The 19,680-nt window shown below is 48.9% G+C and overlaps 1 protein-coding gene across 2 annotated transcripts in view; it reads right to left on the bottom strand.

The window, feature by feature from the left end:
- The window catches only part of Ptpn11 (protein tyrosine phosphatase non-receptor type 11), a 60,874-nt gene that overhangs the window by 22,603 nt on the left and 18,591 nt on the right, over positions 1-19,680 (bottom strand). For both annotated transcript variants that reach the window (XM_052167520.1, XM_052167521.1), the window contains exons 2-9: positions 18,705-18,827; positions 15,308-15,502; positions 12,561-12,753; positions 11,117-11,233; positions 10,496-10,609; positions 3,499-3,595; positions 1,010-1,089; positions 761-919 (exon numbers count right to left, since the gene is read on the bottom strand). In XM_052167520.1, coding sequence (XP_052023480.1) covers positions 761-919; positions 1,010-1,089; positions 3,499-3,595; positions 10,496-10,609; positions 11,117-11,233; positions 12,561-12,753; positions 15,308-15,502; positions 18,705-18,827 — 1,078 coding nt within the window. The remainder of the gene's footprint in view (positions 1-760; positions 920-1,009; positions 1,090-3,498; positions 3,596-10,495; positions 10,610-11,116; positions 11,234-12,560; positions 12,754-15,307; positions 15,503-18,704; positions 18,828-19,680) is intronic.

Below are 19,680 nucleotides of genomic sequence, written 5' to 3'. Positions count from 1 at the left end.
TGTAGACAGGGGCTGGGGGAGTGGCACTGAGCAGCCTTCTGTATGGGTTCCCTCAAGACGGATAAGTGGAGTAGGGATGTATTTTTTAAAAGTCAAAATTGAACAGTAACTAAAATAAGCCCCACTCCCACAGTGTTCCATGAGCTCCAGTCAGAAAGCACGAATAAGCATGCTGGGCCCGTGGGCACTCTCCTCACAACAGCACCTACAGAGGCAGGGCCGCTAGGGGGCACCCACAACAGCACTGACAGAGGCAGGGCCGCTAGGGGGCACCCACAACAGCACTGACAGAGGCAGGGCCGCTAGGGGGCGTCTTTAGATGCCACCCTTTCTACATAGAGCTCACAGCTAGGCTGAACTATAGAACTCTGCATCTTTGAAAAGAAAAAGTCAGAAAAGAGGAGGAGGAGGAAGAGGAAGAAGAGGAAAATACACACAGACACTGAGACATAGCCAATCAAGCCTTTTTTTCCAGGGGGTCAGCCAGACCCACCTGACACATGCAATATTTTGTTGTTTGTCTTCTGAGACAGGGTTTCTCTGTGTAGCCCTGCCTATCTTGGAACTGCTCTGTAGACCAGGCTGACCTTGAACTCAGAGATCTGCCGGCCTCTTTGTCCTGAGTGCTGGGATTAAAGCCACACACCACCATCATCCAGAAACACATCCAATAGTTTAAGAACACTTTATCAGATGCTGAGCACACAGTCTAGAGCTGGGGGTATGGGGGAGGGGCGTCAGAAAAGATAATAGTGTGTACCTTCCCTCTCTCCACTTCCTTTGTGGTCATGACAATGACTCGAGAGTTCTCCTGGAACACCATCCGCCAGAAGTCATTCACCGTGTTCTGCAGGCAGCCTTGGGTGGCAATGTAACTCTTTTTGGGTTTTGAATTGTTGCACTTGGTTTCAAACTCGGGCTAGAAATTAGGAAGAAAAGCCTTCAAGCATTTGAAAGATGGTGTCATGGGTATAAAGAGGCTACCAACACAGGGGCAGAGAATACTCACCATGATGATGTTGGCATTGATGTAATCAGAAACAGGCTCGTTGGGGTCCCCATCATGCAGGACAACCCTGGTGTGATCGACTGAGGAGAAAGAGATGACAGCTGTGAGTCCTCAGAGCTCCAGCAGAAGCCAGCTGGGCTCAGGCCAGGCCAGTCTAACAGACTTCACAAGATCAACCCTGCAGTCAGCACATGTGTAAGCCACCCAGGACAGGTGTGCCACCATGCTGTCCCACAATCCCGGTCTCGGTGACACTGTGGGGTACGGGGAGGCAGGCACTGGGTGTGAGACCCGTCCATGCTATCTTTGTAACATCTTACAGATCCAAAACTATTTCAACCCAAAAGGTTTGGGCTCCTGTTTTTCTTCCTATCTGGAGTTTGGTGACAAAGGCAGGGATTGAACCCAGAGCCTCACACACGCCAGACAAACAGCGTGCCACTGAGCTATATCCCCAGCAGGTGTCTGGCTTTAAAAAGAAGACTAAAGTACCAACAATGATGTCTAAGATTTTCAAAATCATCTAGGGAAAAAGAAATGGGCCAGAGTACAGACAAAACAAGATTGCACATGGGCCGGCTATTCCGGAAGCTGGGCAACAATTCATCAGCTTTTGTGTGTTAACATATTCCAAATTTTCTATAACAAAGGGTTTCTTAAGGAAGCAGAGTAAAATACAGTATCTGTAAGACAAGGTTCATAAAGTATGAGCTGTCTTAATTCTGTACAAAAAGACATTATTGGTATAAAACTCCGAGTGCTCTATCAAAACCAACATATTTGGGCTAGAGAGATGGCTCAGCGGTTAAGAGCACTGTCTGCTCTTCTGAAGGTCCTGAGTTCAAATCCCAGAAACCACATGGTAGCTCACAACCATCTGTAATGAGATCTGATGCCCTCTTCTGATGTGTCTGAAGACAGCTACAGTGTACTTACATATAATAATAAACAAATCTTTGGGCTGGAGTGAGCAGGGCCAGAGCAAGCAGAGATCCTGAGTTCAATTCCCAGCAACCACATGAAGGCTCATAACCATCTGTACAGCTACAGTGTACTCATAGACATAAAATAAATAAACAAATCTTTAAAAACAACCAACATATTTTACAATGGGAATCAGCAGCAAGGCTGGATATGTTTCATGGATAGAATTTTGATCTTCTGCCTCGTCTCACCTCCTATCTTTAAAGAAATAAGATGTGCACCTAATAGGATGGTGCAGGCCTAGAATCCAGGTACACAGAAGGATAAAACAGGAGAACCACAAGTTCAAAGCCCAACTGGGCAACTTACAAAACTGTCTCAAAAAATAAAAAAAAGGTTTTAAGAAAGGGCTGGTGATATAGCCAATGGGTTCAATCACCAACATTAAAAAAAAAAAAAAAGAAGCCGGGCGTGGTGGCGCACACCTTTAATCCCAGCACTCGAGAGGAAGAGGCAGGTGGATTTCTGAGTTCGAGGCCAGCCTGGTCTACAGAGTGAGTTCCAGGACAGCCAGGGCTACACAGAGAAACCCTGTCTCGAAAAAACCAAAAAAAAAAAAAAAAAAAGAAGGATCAGTGGGATCAGTGGACACATCTGATTGATGGTTAACATAGCAGCAGGCAGGTCATTTGAAGAACAATAAACAACTGCTCTCTTCAGCCTTTCCTACAGCTGCACTTTACAGTCATAACCAGTAGAGCTCTGAGGGGGAAATTTAGAAATTAAAAAAAAAAAAAAATGAGGTCCTCAAAGCCTCCAGGACCCTTCTTCAGTTCCACAGGATTCTCTGCAAACTCTGGGTTGATTCTCTCAGGAAAGCAACGCCTCCTCACCCTCCCGTCTCACCTACACAAGTTAGATAACCATGTGAAAAGAACATGAACACACACACACACACATCAAACAAAAAAAGGCCAGGGTTTCTGACCTGAGGGAGGGAGGGAGGGCTGGGATGTAGACCAGAGGCAGAATGCTCACCTCAAGTGGGAGAGACCTGCCGGTCAATTTCCCAGCACTTGCATCTACACAATTCTATATTAGATCACATCAACAATGTGCAATAGCATAGTGAGTTCCAACCTGTGTGGTGATGCAGTCCTCAGTGAAGGCCCCTGCTCCCTACCACCATGTGCAGATTACAGGGGGCTCAGTTTTGGGTGTTCACAAGGTTCCTTCCCTGTCACAGGAGCTGAGCCAGCAGAAGGTGATGAGCCCAGTAGGTTCACCTCTCCCCAAATGGGACACAAAGGCCCAGCGGAGAGATCTGCCTCTAACTCACAGACTTATCAAGAGGAGAAAGACACAACTCAGACTCTGAGGCACGATGAGCCTCAAGGCTGTGACACATAGGTAACCAGAAAACATGAACAGGATTACCACAGAAAGCCTCTGCTGCAGCTTTCCTGGCATCGGGAGGGCATCAGTCCCTTTATAGCTGGTTACATTAGCCAGCACGTGACCCTAGCACACACTGACTGCTACTGAGGCAGGAGACTGATACTCACAGGGCAGGATGTTTTTGTATCTGTTTTTGTTTTTATTTTCTTGTCTCTGTCCTTCTTTTCGGCTGTAGAGAAGTTTGCATTCCTGTTGCTGTAGCGTCTAGGAACAGAGAAAAGTCAATTTTATCAGAGGGCCCAAGAGGGAAGGGAAACAGCTCAGTGGGTAAGGGCACCTGATGGCCTGAGTCCAGTCCCACAAACCACATGGGAAAGAGAAGAATGTCTGAAAGTTGACCTCTGACCTCCACACACATACCATGGTATGAGCCATCCACGTGTGCGCACATACATATACATACAAAAGTAATCAACAAAGGGAGGGAGGGAGGGAGGAACAAACAAGGAAACTCTACCCAGTTACACAGAACAACTCTGGCTCTGCCACTCTATAGCATCTGTCCAGAGACTATTTAACACCTGGAAAGATGGTCACAGTTAAGTCACACTCCCAGAACGAGATGTGAGTCACACACATTCCGACCAGGGCACCTGCCAACCTCAGCAGCACACGCACCAGGGAGAAAACATGGACATGAGGTTCAGTAGCCTTGCCTTCTCTTTTTGTTTCAGTGACTTGGCCTATTTACTTTAGCTGCTCTGCCCCTAAACTTGCTTTTTAGACACGCGGACAGTGCTAGTGAGAGCCAGCAAAGAGTATACAGGCAGCACATGGCCATGGTCTTCTGCCCTAGAATATGGACACTGGGAGAGACAGAAGCAGCTGGGTGTCACCAAACGACAAGACACCCAGCTTTGGGGTCATGCCCTCTTCTGTCACACCCAAGTCAGCACCTCAGTGACAGCTGTGTCAGAGCTGCTGCGGATTTTAAACAAGTTTTTGACTCTCAGTGTCAGCATACAAAGTTCAGCCTTGGCACATGGCTCATATGCAAGTGTTTAGCTGGTGGGGGCTGAGCAGGAAGAAAATAAGATCTGAAGACCCTGAACAACGCAATGCTTATATGAGGTTTTAAGTGAGTTCAGATCAAGAAACTGAAGTCATTTGCCTTCTGGGAGCTGGTGTTCCCTGACCTTGAGCTGGTCACAAAGGCAATAAGGTGGACAGGTCACAGGGACAAAATTCAAAACTAAGTGCATGTGTGGATGGGATCCGACCCTTCAGAAGCAGCCAGAGTGAGGCACTGTGGGTGGGGGGTTGCCCTGGCAATGGTGACAGAGGATAAGGGGCTGCAGCTTTACTGAAACCTGGCAGTAACTTGCGGCCATCACCTATGATCCAAAATTCATGTGACATTTATTCATAAGGGCATGCTGCAGCTCCTCTCTGTAAAAGGTAGGGCCCTGGGCTGGAGAGATGGCTCAGCGGTTAAGAGCTCTGGTTCTTCCAGAGGTCCTGAGTTCAAATCCCAGCAACCACATGGTGGCTCACAACCATCTGTAAAGGGATCTGATGCCCTCTTCTGGTGCTGTCTGAAGACAGCTACAGTGTACTTATTTATAACAATAAATAAATCTTTAAGGAAGGGCTGACCAGAGCAAGAAGAGGTTCTGAATTCAAATTCCCAGCAGCCACCAGCTGGCTCACAACCATCAGTACAGCTACAGTGTACTCATATGCATAAAATAAATAAATAAATCTTTAAAAAAAATTTTAAAAAAAGGTAGGGCCCTGCCCCTGCCTGGTTTATCTTAGCTCCTGCAATGGGGGTGCTACCAAGAATGACCTTGCCAAAGAAAACTCAGGAGTGCCACATCAGGAGCTCTGTGCAGCATTCCCAACATCCTCTCACACATGCTGTGGAGATCATGTCAGGCTGTGAGGCCTGAAGGCCCCAGGGGCCAAGCCCAGGCCCTGCATCCAGGCAGTTGGGTGCTGGCTGACAGCAGTGAGCACCTTCAGGAATAACAGATGGGTAACACCTGCCCCGGCTTCTCCCCCACTACTCTGCAGCCCATCTACAGTGTCCAGGGCCCAAACTGCTCAGACCTTTCCATTCCCACAATGATAGCAGCCAGCTAGCCAATAACGACTCAGGAATTAGGATTGTCTATCCTCTGTCTCCAGAAGCACTCCAGCTATAGCTGAGATTAGCAGCTAGCCTCTGCCAGTGCCACTTCCTTCTGGGCTCCAGGCTAAAGGGGACAGGAGTCTGACTGTATCCAGTACCCTGCTCTACTCCAAGGTTTGTGTTCTTCAGTGTCCCGTCACCAGTCACCAGCAGTCCTGTGGACCTGAACGCCACTCAGCAACTGCACTAAAAACAACGCAAAGCCAGGCAGCAAAATAAAAAACTCGGACAGGGACTGGTGACACTTTTCCCCAGGAACTACAACCAAACCATGAGCTCTCAGAAGAGCAGAAGTCCAAGCGGAGCCAAAGGTGGAGAGACACCATCCCATTATGCAACCTCAGAGAACGTTATGAGGGGCTGGAGAGATGTCACAGCAGTGAAATGCTCTGCCGTTCCTCTAGGGTCTGTGACTCTAGTTCAAAGGAATTACATCTAATATTCCAGAATATCCTCTCCACAGGTTCTGCATGCACGTGGGACACAGCCATTTATGTAAGGAAAACACCCATACACTCAAAAAGCTCTGTGAAAGACAAAGTGCTCATCTGTGCAGGGTCTGGGTCAGCTCTTCTGCACAAGTCACGGGCCGTAGAGAAATGAAGGGAGCACTGGATATTCCAACGCCAAGAAGGGCAGGGTGAGACTGGGCAGCACATCTAGACACAGCACATGAGGAAGCGGAAGGCTGAGGAGAAATGGAACTCAGGAAAATGGCAGAGGACTGAGGGGGCAAAGCAGAGCAACCTCTGAAATGCAGAAAAGGAGGGAAATGGGGAGCTGACCAAGAAAGGGAAACAGAGGAAGAGAGGGACAGGAGGGAGAGCCTGCCTCCGAAGGAAAAAAAAAAAAAAAGCAAACCACAGTGGGGGGTGCCTGGGAACCCCTCCCCCCACACCCAGCAAACAAGTCAGTGCAGGCTTCTCTCAAATCCTGAAGAGGGGAGCGTGCTGAGGGCACAGCTCAGTTGACAGTGTTTACAGCAGCACATGCAAGGCCCTTGGTCCAATCCCCAGCACTGCAGAAACTGGCTACTTAGTGGGTAGAGGCGAGGAGTTGACGGTCTCTCCAGTCTCACAGTGACTTGTGGCGAGCCACCTGAGTTAGCTAGCTGTGACCTTGCCTCAAATAACAAAAACCTCCACGGCATCTTTCCAGTGTATTACCTCAGTCCACAGGGAGACGCCACACTACAGACAGCTCAAGGCTCCAGAAGTAAGGAGCAGAAAAGAAACTGAAGCTGCAGAACAGCCAGAAGCAGGACGCCCTCCACAGCAAAGGGTAACAGAAGGAAAGAGCCTAGGGCAGATGTAATTCCAGAGCCAAGGCCAACTAAGCCCTAAGGAGAAAGCACAAGGCACAGCAATGCTGTCAGAAACAGGGCAGAACTCAGACGGAGCAAGGAAACCTCCACCGAGGGCTCTGCACAGCAGATGGTGCTCTTTTCTCAAGCTGGGGCCTCCAGGGAAGGTTCTCCTTTGCCATAGCCTGTGACCTGGAGCATTTGGAGCCTGCAGCTAGAGCCTGACTGGGGCTGTCCTTCAATGTGACACCACATTGCTTAGTCACCAGAGGACTATGTCCACTAGAGATCACCAGCAAGAATTATCACTCTGGACAGCCCCCGGGTGCAGCTAAGGACTTGTTGCCGTAAAGCATGACTGCCTCTGAGAAGAGCCACAGTGCTACCAGCAGGACAGTCCCTGTGGAGAAATCCGGGGCAGCAGCTGAAGGACCTAGGGCTCCTCTCAGCCACAGGCTAGCAGACTATCCTGCAGGACATCACAGGCGTCCTCTGAAGGGAAGAGACTGCACTCTAGAAAACTTAAATTACTAAGGAAAAGGAGTTAAAACACTGGGGAAGTAACCCCAGTAAACCCAATGTTCTATGGTTCTGTCTGTTTGGGATTTGGGGGTGTTGTCTGTTGGATTTTTTTCCCCTTTGTCATGTGTTGAGATTTAATCAGAAACACTGAGGTCAGAAACTAAAATCTTTCTGAAATCCAGCCCTGTGAGCTGAATCAGAATGCCTGAGGCATGTGTGTTCAGGGATTTCAAAGCCTCAGCTGCACACACCCTAGGGCTCGATCAGGGACTCGATGTAAGCAAGCTGTTCACCAGTGAAGCAAAGCCCAGCACACTGCCCCACGCCACCAAAGCATCAGGGGCAGCCCCTCCATTGAGTCCGGAGCAGGCATCTTAGCCCAACGCAGCTTTCTGAAGGAGCTCAGGTTCAACGACCCACAAATCATTATTTGAAGCCTACTTGGGAGTCGGGCTTGGGGGCCGCCTGCTGGAGTGTGAGGCTCTAAGGAACCAAGTGGAATGTCCTGGAGCCCCCGATGCACTGGTCATTTTCCTATATGTCTCACACCCTCTTGTTCCCTCACCAGTACATCTGGGCAAAGTATTCCCTTCCTCCAACAGACTCGCAGAAGTTACTGACTTCTCTGGATGTAGTACATTAAACCAATAGCCACACAGATCATTCACAGAGCCCTATGCACATATAAAATAGGAAGGAGGTCCCCAGCTCGCAATGGGGATGGGGAACAGGAAGGCTCCCCTGAGCAAACTCCCAGAGGTAGAAGCTGAAGACTGAAGAGGTATCCAAAATAAACAAACAAAACCACAAAACTCTTAATGTGTCCCAAGTAAAAGCCGATGGGTCACAACCCCGCCCCCCAGCCTCCCCCTGGTAACAGCCCCCTGCAGCAACTCCAGTTGTAGAATTGAGGCTCCTCTGAAAGCCCGTCAGAGTGCACTAAGAAAGGTGAGATCCACCCCCCAGCCCCAATCAGAGCACACTGTGAGACACAGGATGCTGCCTTGATCGTCCTCCAGGAAGCAGTTCTGATGTGCTCAGAACAGTGTCCTGCAGATGAGACTCCAACTTTAGCTTCAGGGATTGAAACTATAATGGGAGTGAACAGTAGTCTTTCTGTCCTTAGCCTCACGGCCCCAACTGCAGCCTTGGTGGGCAGTCTCTTAAGGCTGACTGACCAGGAGAGATGGAGACAAGCTGAGGTCTCACCTGCAGGACCCTCAATGCTCTGACTTACTGTACAGCGCCAACAATACAGATGGGCCCTGGCTGGTTCCACTGCATTTAAGCCACTCGCTTTTTCTGGTTATGTTGTTATTGGTGTGTAAAGTCGGGCTGACCTCGATGTGTCGCGAAGGGATGCCATCTACAATTTGTTCTCCAGGGCCACTGAGCAAAGGGTGAGCCGGAGAGAAGGGACGACACTGGAATCCCGGCAGTTGGGAGGTGGAGATAAGGGAATAGCAGCTAGGCAGATCCTGGACTAGAGACAGATCGGGAAAGGAGCACAGACAGACATGGAGGACAGCCAGCTCCCAGCATCTTCCTCATCTGACACTGAGGCCCAGCGGGCACTGGTTTCCCACAGCAGAGCCAACTTCTGGCTGAAATGGTACAGACCATGTTCAAGGCAAGCCTGAACATGTCTACCTGAAGCTGTGGTCTATCATCTGTCTCCTCTGCATTTAAGGGGGACCTGCGCTCCACTTAGAAGACGCGGAGCTGTGGGCTGCACAAAGACGGTTCAGCATCTCCCCTCATCTTTCTCTCTTAGTCCTCCTGTTGAAGACTGTATTAAAATATCCTTTATGTTATAGTAATTAATACACCGGAGAACAGTATTTTATTGGCAACCAAGTATGTACTACTGGCAATGCACTTGTGGCAAAAGGCTCATTTTTATAGAAATATTCAATCTTGAAAAAAAGAGAAAGAAAATATGGAGTGCTGCTAAGTGGGACAGCCCAGGCTCTGCCTGCACAAAGCCCGGCATTTGATCCACAGGACCAATAACTACATAAATAATTTAAAGATGGCTTCATGGCTCATTCTGCTCTCCTCAGACCTTTATCCCTCCCTCTTTCAACAAGAAACTTCAGAATGGTCCACCCCAATGGCCAAGTTCCAGTCCCTATGCATCACTGCAGAGCAAGCACCAAGAATTCTAGAATGGACCCATCTCCAGGGCTGAGATGATCAACATCCACGGTTGGACAATGCATAGACTGGACAGGGGGACAATCGACTTGACCTCTCTGACCTCACACTTCTCTGCGGAATGGACCTAGCACCTCGCTCCAAAAGCTGTCTGGCACATGGTGGCACAAATAGCTGTAGAATCCTCAAGTCCTACTCAAAGCTTGGACTAACCAGTTCTGTAAAACAGAAAGTAGGGAGAGGGAGGAGAAATGGAGGAGGGTGGGCGTCGGCTGCATTCCAAACTATCAAAGAATAAATTAAAAATATTCTCTAAAGTGGGCATGGGAAGGCAGACACAGGCAGATCTGAGTTGGAGGCTGGCCTGGTCTACTGAGCAAATTCTAGGCCAGCCCGGGCTAACAGAGAAGTCTGGAAAAACCAAAACAAAATATAAAGGTAGGCAGTGTGCAGACGTTTGTGGGTTTGTGTTGTATGCAGGCATGAGTAACATAAGGTGCATGACCGTGGAGGGAAAGAGGTTCAGAGGTCTGTCTGTAAAGCTCTAGCCAGAGGACAGACAGACAGACAAACCAGAGGACACGTGGGTCAGGAGCAGATGGGCCACAGATAGGCTCACACATGAGCAGGGCTCAGGACAGAAGTCAGCCCCTTAACTTCACAGCCAGGGCCTTCTCCGGGCCTCACTCACGGCACTGAGACTGCGGCTTGTCTGAAGCCCTCGGACGCCAGAGGAATTCTATCCTTCGCTTGTCCTGGGGTCCTGCCAATGGTCTGAACCAAAAAGTAAATGGAGCTGCTGGCACATCTGTCTGAGACAAGCTGCCAACCCTTCCCAGGAACACAATGCCCCTCTGCTTCAAAGAAGTCCCCTCAGTCACCTACCATACACACAGCAAAGGACGCCAGGCCCAGCACAGGGCCTCCCCTCTCACCTGTTCAAACATCATCTAACAGTGCACGCAAAAACAAGTTGTCAGTGACTTACCTCAAATTCTTCCCAAAAGCCCTGCTTGACTTTATCTGTGGTCTCAGCCAGCTTGCTTAACTCACGAACCCGGCTTTCGATTTCAGCAGCATTAATACGAGTTGTGTTGAGGGGCTGTTGTTTCCAGCCGTGATGGAAAAGGAAGAAAACATGTTTTAAACAGTATTCATGAAGAAAGCAAAAGACTTCACAAAAGCAAAGGCAGGAGGCACACCATCCCAAATGTGTGTGTGTGTGCATGCGCTTGTACATGTGCACACACTTGTGCTTGTGTGTGCGCGTGCGTGTGTGTGTGTGTGTGTGTGTGTGTGTGTGTGTGTGGTGGTGGTGGTGGTGGTGGTGGGCACTGAAGCAGGTCAGGGCCCCTTCCTATCTGTTTCTCAGTCACATGGCAAACCTCAGACACTGAGTATGCTCCCACCATGGTAAATGTGCCACCACAGGCCCAAAGCAACAGGGCCATGTGGCTGTGGAATGACTCTTGAACCCTTTCCCCTATTAACCAGTCCTCATCAACTTGCTGTCTATCATGAAGACAGCAAGTTGACTGGAACACGCATGAGGGAGACTCCATGGTAGAACTCTCTCAATCCAGAGGAGAAGCAGCTTCAAGTTCCTAACCTGTTTGAGCTGCAGGACTGTGCCCAGTGTCTCCACCATGGGGTTCTTCTTGTAATGCTCCACCAGGTCTGTCAAAGAGTCAAAGCGCTCTCCTCCACCAACGTCGTATTTCAGCTCCTTTCAAGACCAAACAGATGGCGCCCATTACCGCGTGCTAGGTTACTGTCTTCCCACCCTCCTGCAGCCACTGTGTTCTTAGTGACATGAATCTATATACAGAAGCAAGCCACATGCTATCTAGAGAGCATGACAAGAACAAGACACACATGTATGTTAACATGCATCGTGTCCATGTCATCACAGTGGAGCCATACTTGGCCTTAACAAGAGAACCCTGTCATGGGTGGCAAGTGAATGAGGCGGGAGAGCCTCCCAGTAAGTCAAATAAGCCAAGTGAGAAAGGAACATTTACATGTAGCATCCAAGAAAAAGAAAAGCCCAAGACACAGTGACAAGAGGTCAAATGGTGACTATGAAGAACTTAGGGGCAGGGGAAGGTTCTGGTGACGCACAGTCCCACAGATGCTCTGTATGGTGGCAGGCTCAGGAGCCCCAGTCAGCAGATGACGACAGTGCTCTACACACTGGTGGATGGGTAGGAGGGCATCTAAAGAAGTGTACAGCGATGGGCGCAGGGAATCAGCCACTGCAGAATCCTAAACTGTATGTAACTGAAACCTAGAGACTGACACCCAGAAACAGAGCCCACACCACTGTACTCTGAAGGCCAGGAAGCAGCGGTGCTGAGGAGGCTGAGGAGGCTGAGGAGGCAGGAGAGGCAGGGGAGGCAGGGGAGGCAGGGGAGGCAGGGGAGGCAGGAGACTGCAGTGCAGTGGTGGAACAGATGCTAGGTTTCATCCCAGCACCAAAGACAACAAATGACATAAAATGTAATTAAATCAAATCAAATATAAACTCTATCATGATGCAACACACTTCCCATCACCTCAGACTCCTCGCCATGTCTCCGCCCAGCATCGTGTGATGTCATGTATGCAGCTGTGATGCTGTACACTAGGGAATGTGACAAGAAAGAAGTCCACATGTGTTTAGATAGACACAGACACTTTTCTGAAGTCTGTTGACCCCAGGGACACACCCACAGACATGGGAGGGACAGTGCAGTGTCACCAGCCAGTGGGCTTCAGGACAGCCATGGGTATATACAGCCTAGCTCAGAAAAACAGAAACAAAATAGCCAACAGGAAAACGCAGCAACAACAAAAAGAAAAGAAACAACAATAGTGCTTCAAAATGATGAGTCACACACAGGGCGCAGATGCATGCGGGGCACAGATGCACGCAGGGCGCAGATGCACTTGGGGCGTAGACACACGCGGGTGGACGAGCAAGGACAGAAGGACAGTCGGCGTGCTGCTGCCTGGTCCTCTCAGCAGAAGCCCCCAATGCAGCTGCGGCAGCCCACGTCCCCGTGGCGCTCTACCTGACAGCGGATCATGACGTGGGTCACTTTGGACTTGCCGTCAGTGCTCTCCCCTTTGTCATCGCCGGTGCGCACAGAGAGCACGAAGTCTCCGGGGTGGCTCTGGCTCTCGCGGACGAGGAAGCTGCCATGCTTCCCCTTCTCTGTCAGCAGCTTCTCGGCTTCTTTTCCAGACAAGTGACCGTGGAACCACCTGTGTCCATGTTTGAAAAGGGAACAAGCTGAGCTTGGTGCGGTGTGCAGTGTGGTCTCACAAACCACAACTCACTTAGCTCTCCTCGACACAGGCTCCTGACACACAGCTTCTCTGACAGACAGACTCTACATCTCGGATGGGAAAATTGACAAAAATGTTAAAAATGACAACTAAAGTTCGTCTTTCCTTTTTGAGGCAGTCTTACTGTTGAACCCAGGGTGGCCTTGACCTGTAGATCATCCTGCCTCGGGCTCCTAAGCGCCAATATCTCCAGCACTGCCACCATACCTAACCTCCACTAAATCTTTTAAAGGAGCCCAGAATCTTGGAAAACAATGTCCAGAAGACAATGATGGAGCACACCATTAATGCAAACACTGGGGAGGCAGAGCCAGGTGGATCTGAGTTCTAGACCAGCCTGGTCTACAGAGTGAATTCTAGGACAGCCAGAGCTACACAGAGAAACCTGTTCGGTTTGTCTCAAAACCAAAACAAAAAACCTATATCCTCAATGCTTCCTATTTCCTTTTAAATCTCCCATTTTTTAAAAACACAATTTGACTTTTTTTGTGCCTAACCTAAAAGAGCCAGTTGTTGCGTTACAGCCATTTAGTGAAGAGATAATATGAAAGCCACAACCTGGTTGTGGTGGTCCATGCTTATATTCATGTGCACTGCCTAATTTTATGTCAACTTCATAGAAGCTACTGTCATTTGGGAAGAGACAGCCACAACTGAGAAAATGTCCCTACCAGACTGGTCTGTGGGCTAACCTACTGCACATGTTCTTAATTGATGACTGATGGGGGAGGGCCCATCACTGTTGGAAATGCTACCTTTTGGCTAGTGGTCCTCATACTGTAAGCAGGCTGAGCAAGCAGACCAAGCCGGTGGGCCAGTAAACAGCATTCCTTCATGGCCTCTGCATCAGGTCCTGCGTCCAGGGTCCTGCATTGAGTTCCCAGCCTGACTTCCCTGGATAATGGACTATAAGCTTTAAGATGAAGTACCCTTTCCTCCCTAAGTTGCTTTTGGTCATGGCATTTTATCACAGCAACAGAAACCCTGACTGAGACACCATCCACTGAGGACTGGAGGCAGAAGATGAAGGTCACGAGGCCATCTTCAGCTACACAGACATCTGGAGCCAGCCTGGCCTCCATGAGACCTGGACTCAAACAACAAACAAACAAATGATCAGACAGACAGGATCACATGAACCTGCCCCTGTTGTGCCACTACATACAAAGAGATCTTTGTTGTGAGTTAATTCAAAGCATTTCAGATTTTTCCGTATTTCCAACCTAACCATGCATGTCTCTGAATCTGCTGCCCAGGTCTTCAAACTCTGCTGGGCTATCCAATCAAGCTCTAATGGCGCTCCATCCTGGAGCAGGGGCAGGGATGCCTTAACAGTGTGAGTTCCCACGGCAGAGAGGACAATGTCTACATGGGACCCAGACGTCTGTACTTTAGCTAAGGTGCCACAGAAACATCCTGACAGTCACTCGAATGCCATGGCTTTAGATAAGGAAGAAGCTAACTCTAGCAGCTAACGCTCATCACTACAGACCCGGCAGCACTCTTCCAACCACACACCCCCACACCCCACACCCCCACACCCTCCACTCACCCCACCCCCCACACCCCCCACACCCCCGAAAGGTACGTGCAGATCTAAAGCAGGTAGAGACAGCTCAGGGCTACAGGAGTAGCCGGAGAAACAAATTACTAGCAGGTAAGACAGAAATCGGAGCGGCAAGGCTTGGGATCTGCAGTGAGAGAGGAGAATGCGGAAGCCGGTACTAGGGCAAGTAAAGCAAAGACCAGCGCCCAACTCCCTGCCCCGCCTGGGAAGAGCTCCACGACCTGGCAGCTCTCTGCAGACCAGGACACGCTACATACCTGGGAGACAGCACTAAAAGCTGAGGGCTCTGCTTTTCCACTTCTGGGCTTAGCCTGACCTCTGTTGGTACTGTTGCTAAATAACTAGTCAAAGCCACCTTGTGGCACCACTGCTGTTTCAGCATCTCAAGCTCCATGTTCTCTGCCCCCACTCCCAAAGCTCATCAGCTGTTGATAAGTTACAATTAAAACACATATTGAATATACACGGAGAAAATGCAGGAGCCCTATAGAATCTGTGTAAGGAACACTGCAGCTGCTGCAATGAGTCTGCGAATACTCTGACCCTAGCATTCTTATTTTAACAACACCGAGAGGCTGGGGGTGTAGCTCAGTGTATAGAGTGCTTTGCTAGCATGCACCAAGCCTGTGCTTAATCTCTAAGACCATGTCAGCCAGATGTGGTGAGGCATGTCTGTAACCCGGGCACTCATGGGGTAAAGGCAGGGCCAGGAATTCAGTTCAACTACACACGATATACGAGTGCCAGGCCACCCTGGGCTACAGTAGACCCTGTCACCAACAAACAAAAACTCATTTTAAAAATGACAGCATGAGGGACAGACACCAGCCTTTGGAATCACACAGAGTAGCTTACAATACACCGTCCTGGAGTGCAGATCTGTGTCACTAAGATGTCACTGACCTTTCTGAGGTAGGGTCTGCACAGTTCAGAGGGTACTTGAGCTCAATAACATCTCCGTTCTTCTCCTTCAGCTGCCCGTGATGCTCCATATAATACTGGACCAGCTCAGCCAGGGTGGCAAATTTCTCCCCACCATAGAGGTCATAGTAGTCCCCAGTGTTCTGGATCTTAATGTGGGTGACGGCTCCATTTCTTCTAAAATAGTCCATTGGGAAAAGGTGTATCAGAGAGTTGGAAAAGAGACCTCACATTCAGAAGATTTCACCCAAACACCAGAACTAACCCAAAGCAAAGATTTAACCCATCCCATCCCCAAACCTGGAGCTAAATAACCCCATCAACTATGGCAACCCACAGCACTGTCCACATCTGTACCCTGTAAAGCTTCTACTGTGAATGGCTGGCCTATTTTATGGTCTAGGCTAAGTGACAATTGCTGTCCTTAACAATCAAGGACACAAAATTAAAGTGAAACACCCACTCACCTTGACATGCAGTGAATACACTCATAATCATTTTGTTCAAGTTGGATAGATACCAAAAGATTTTTTAAAATAGACAAATAAAAGATGGAAACTCAAAATATTTACCATAAAACTCAGGACCTGAATTGGGCTAGAGAAATGGCTCAGCGGGTAAGATGGCTCTTCCAGAGGTCCTGAGTTCAAATCCCAGAAACCACATGGTGGCTCACAACCATCTGTAATAGAATCTGGCCGGGCGGCGGTGGCGCACACCTGTAATCCCAGTGCTCTAGGAGGGAGAGGCAGGCGAATTTCTGAGTTCGAGGCCAGCCTGGTCTACAGAGTGAGCTCCAGGACAGCCAGGGCTATATAGAAAAACCCCGTCTCGAAAAAAACCAAAATCAAAAAAAAAAAAAAAAAAAAAAAAAAATTCTGATGCCCTCTTCTGGTGTGTCTGAAGTGTATTCACATGCATAAAATAAATAAATAAATCTTAAAAATCTATCAACAGCTGGGTACTTGGGAGGCTGCAGCAGGAAGGCACTGGGCTACAGAGCAACCATATTGAAAATAAATTGTGAAAGCTTGCTTTTAAATGTGTAAACATTGCCTAAAGAGTATAATGATGCACAGCTATTATCCCAGAACTTAGAGGCTGAAGCAGGAGGGTCAGAAGTTTATCTTCAGCCTTCTCTACATAAGATCATGTCTCATGCCGGGCAGTGGTGGCACATGCCTGTAATCCCAGCACTCTGGGAGGCAGAGGCAGGCGGATTTCTGAGTTCAAGGCCAGCCTGTTCTACAGAGTGAGTTCCAGGACAGCCAGGGCTATACAGGGAAACCCTGTCTCAGAAATAAATAAATAAATAAATAAATAAATAAATAAATAAATATCATGTCTCAAAAACACAAAACAAAACAGGGCCCAGTGAGATGGCTTAGAGAGTAAAGGGCTGACCAGCAAACTTGACCTGACAACCTGAGTTCATCCCCAGTCATGCACAGAAGGAGAGAAACAACTCCCAAAGCTGTCCTGTCTGACCTATCCACTCATACCATTACACACACACACACACACACACACACACACACACATACACACAGACAGACAAAAATAATAAATAAATGTTTTTTTAAAAAAACAACTATTTTTTAAATTAACACATTTAAAAAAGTTTAATGTTTAAAAAAAACAAAATCTGGAGTTGGTGAGCTGGCTCAGCAGGAAAGACTGACAACTAAAGCCAGGTCCCTGGCAGCTGCGGAAACTCTGACATAAGAGGGAACTGACAGCCCACAGAGCACACAACAATGGACCTGATGAGTGATAAGTCTCATATGCATTCCCTGGTGGGTAACACTGTCCAGTCAGTGCTGACATCTCTTCTACCAGGGTCAGAATATGCTCCTATAGTCACCCTTATTCTCAGGGTCAAATGTCACAGTCCTGCAACTTTCTTTCAAAGGACTCAAGGAGTCCATGTGCTAGCCTGTGCTTTTAATCCCCAAACAGAGGCAAGTAGATCTCTGTGAATTCAAGGCCAGCCTGATCTATATATCAAGTTCCAAGCCAGGCAGTCTCATCTAGTGAGGCCCTGCATCATGGACGGACGGACGGATGGATAGATGGATGGACGGATGGATGGACGGATGGATGGATGGACGGACGAACGGACGGATGGAATCTCAGTGAGATTCTAAATAAATTCCCAAGGACATGATTCACTCATCTGCTTATGTGAAAAGTAAGGTCTATAAAATCAAACCCATTTACTGCAGTCTGAACAGCTACAATGGGCATACAGAAAACATCTGGAAAACTTTCCCACATCTGCTCACAGGGATGGTGAGAATGCACCACACTGTCCACTGGGATGTAAATCAACCAAAGCTGCCCAATGTGCCCCTGGAAGGATGGAGAAGCGAGCGTGGTGGCACCATTTGACCACCAGGAGCCTTTACAATAAACAGCTAAATGTCCCAGCATGTGACTCAAACAGCTCTTCAGCAGACACATGAATTACAGAGCTATTAATGCACCAGGGACACAAGAGCTCACGAGACAGTGCAGCGTACATCATCATCAGGATGCCTGCCAACCTCTGCACGGTGGAGGAAGGGACCAGGACTAGGCAGGGACTCGAGGGACCACATCTACCTCACAGAGGTTTCCGTCTGGACAAATGAAAGTTATGTGAAGAACCTCTTCCCAGAGACAAAATCCAAACCAAGAAAGAAAAACACAGAAAGCAGGTAAAGGTAGGAGCCAGGACTCAGCCCTGGAGGCCCTGAGTGTGTCTCTGTGCCCAAGGTATTCTGTCAGTCCCCGCTGTGAACACCCAGCAGTCCTTTCCAGTCCTCCCCAAGGCTGTGGCTCTGGGGGACCACAAACAAACAGGAGAACAGAGGCTGGAGAGAGGGCTCATGAGTTAGGAGCACAGGCTGCTCTTCCTCAGGGCCCAACACAACATGGTGGCTCACAACCACCTATAACTCCACCTCCAGGAGATGCTGCCCTCTTCCAGCCTCCAAACACACACAGGGCACACGTGCATACACGAAAGCAGAACATTCATACACATAAAATCTTTAAAAACTAAAATAAATACTGGGCGGTGGTGGTGCACAACTGTAATCCCAGCACTCAGGAGGCAGAGGCAGGTGGATCTCCCTAAGTTTGAGGCCACCCTGATCTACAGAGTGAGTTTCAGGACAGCCAGGGCTACACAGAGAAACCCTTGTCTTGAAAAACAAAAACAAAACAAAACAAAACAAAATAAAAGCCTAGGGGGAGGCCGGCGCCTGACTGGCTCCCCAGTGCTGCAGGCAGGCCAGGCCCCAAACCCTGGGGGAAGGAGGAGGCAGCCAAGTGCAGTCTCACCCGTCCTCTGGGGATAAACACTGTAAGTGTCTCTCTTTACCTTCCAACTTACCTCACAGACAGAGTGAAGTCTCCGGGGTTACTCTTACTGGGCCTTGCTAAAAAGCTGCCATCGACGCCTCTGGTCAGCAGGAGATTCTCTGCCTCCACACCAGTGATGTTGGGGTGAAACCATCTTGAGGGAGAAAAACAGAGCAGTGAAAAGCAGAGCACAGACGAGCACCCTTCGCAGCCCCACCATGGAGGCTGTGAGCCGCAGCCCCACAGCCTCCAGGCTCAGCTTCGCCCTTCCCTCCTTACCCCCCTTCCTGGCTGGGATCCTGCACCCTGAGGCTCAGGAGGGGCATGGCCAGTGGGGCTGAACTGGTGACACAGTGCACTGCTCTGCTGGGTTTGCTCCCCCAAAAGATCACCCGCATGGTCAGGGAATTGTCTGCATACAAAGAAACCAGTCACACAAAACTACTCCATGACTAAGAACAGGTAAGCGAGGCTTGAGAGCTGGGTTCTCACTGAGGGGAGGAGAGGAAAGAACCAGAACACTTGCAGGGCACCAGACCTCAAAGGGAGACTCAACTTTCTAACATAGATCTAGGAAGAAATACACAGATCTACAAACTGAACAAGGTAATTTCCAGAAATATATGTAAGCTGCCTCCCCACAAAACACTTGTTCCAAAAACAAAACAAACAAAACACCTGATAAAAACATAGTAGAAAATTTTAACAGGATTTTTTTGAAACAGGTGTCACTATTACGCAAGGCTAGCCTAGACCTTGGGACCTCCCACTTGCAGCCTCTAGCACAGGATTACAGGTGCACACCATGCCCACAGGAACAATCTTAGTCAACCGGCAGTTACAGGTAGCAAACTGCATGCCTCCAGATCCCACACGGGGAACTTCAAATACATTGTCCTTTAGAAGACAAGAGTGACCACTGTGGATGGCATTTACTTCAAAGGATTCCCCAGTTTCCAGCAAGTCCTCCTTCATGTCACTAGGGCTCAGTGGTTAACAGTGCTTAT

The sequence above is a fragment of the Apodemus sylvaticus genome, chromosome 22 (genome assembly GCF_947179515.1).
Source record: "Apodemus sylvaticus chromosome 22, mApoSyl1.1, whole genome shotgun sequence".
Taxonomy (NCBI): Eukaryota; Metazoa; Chordata; class Mammalia; order Rodentia; family Muridae; genus Apodemus; species Apodemus sylvaticus.
This window is presented reverse-complemented; position numbering and strand designations above follow the sequence as displayed.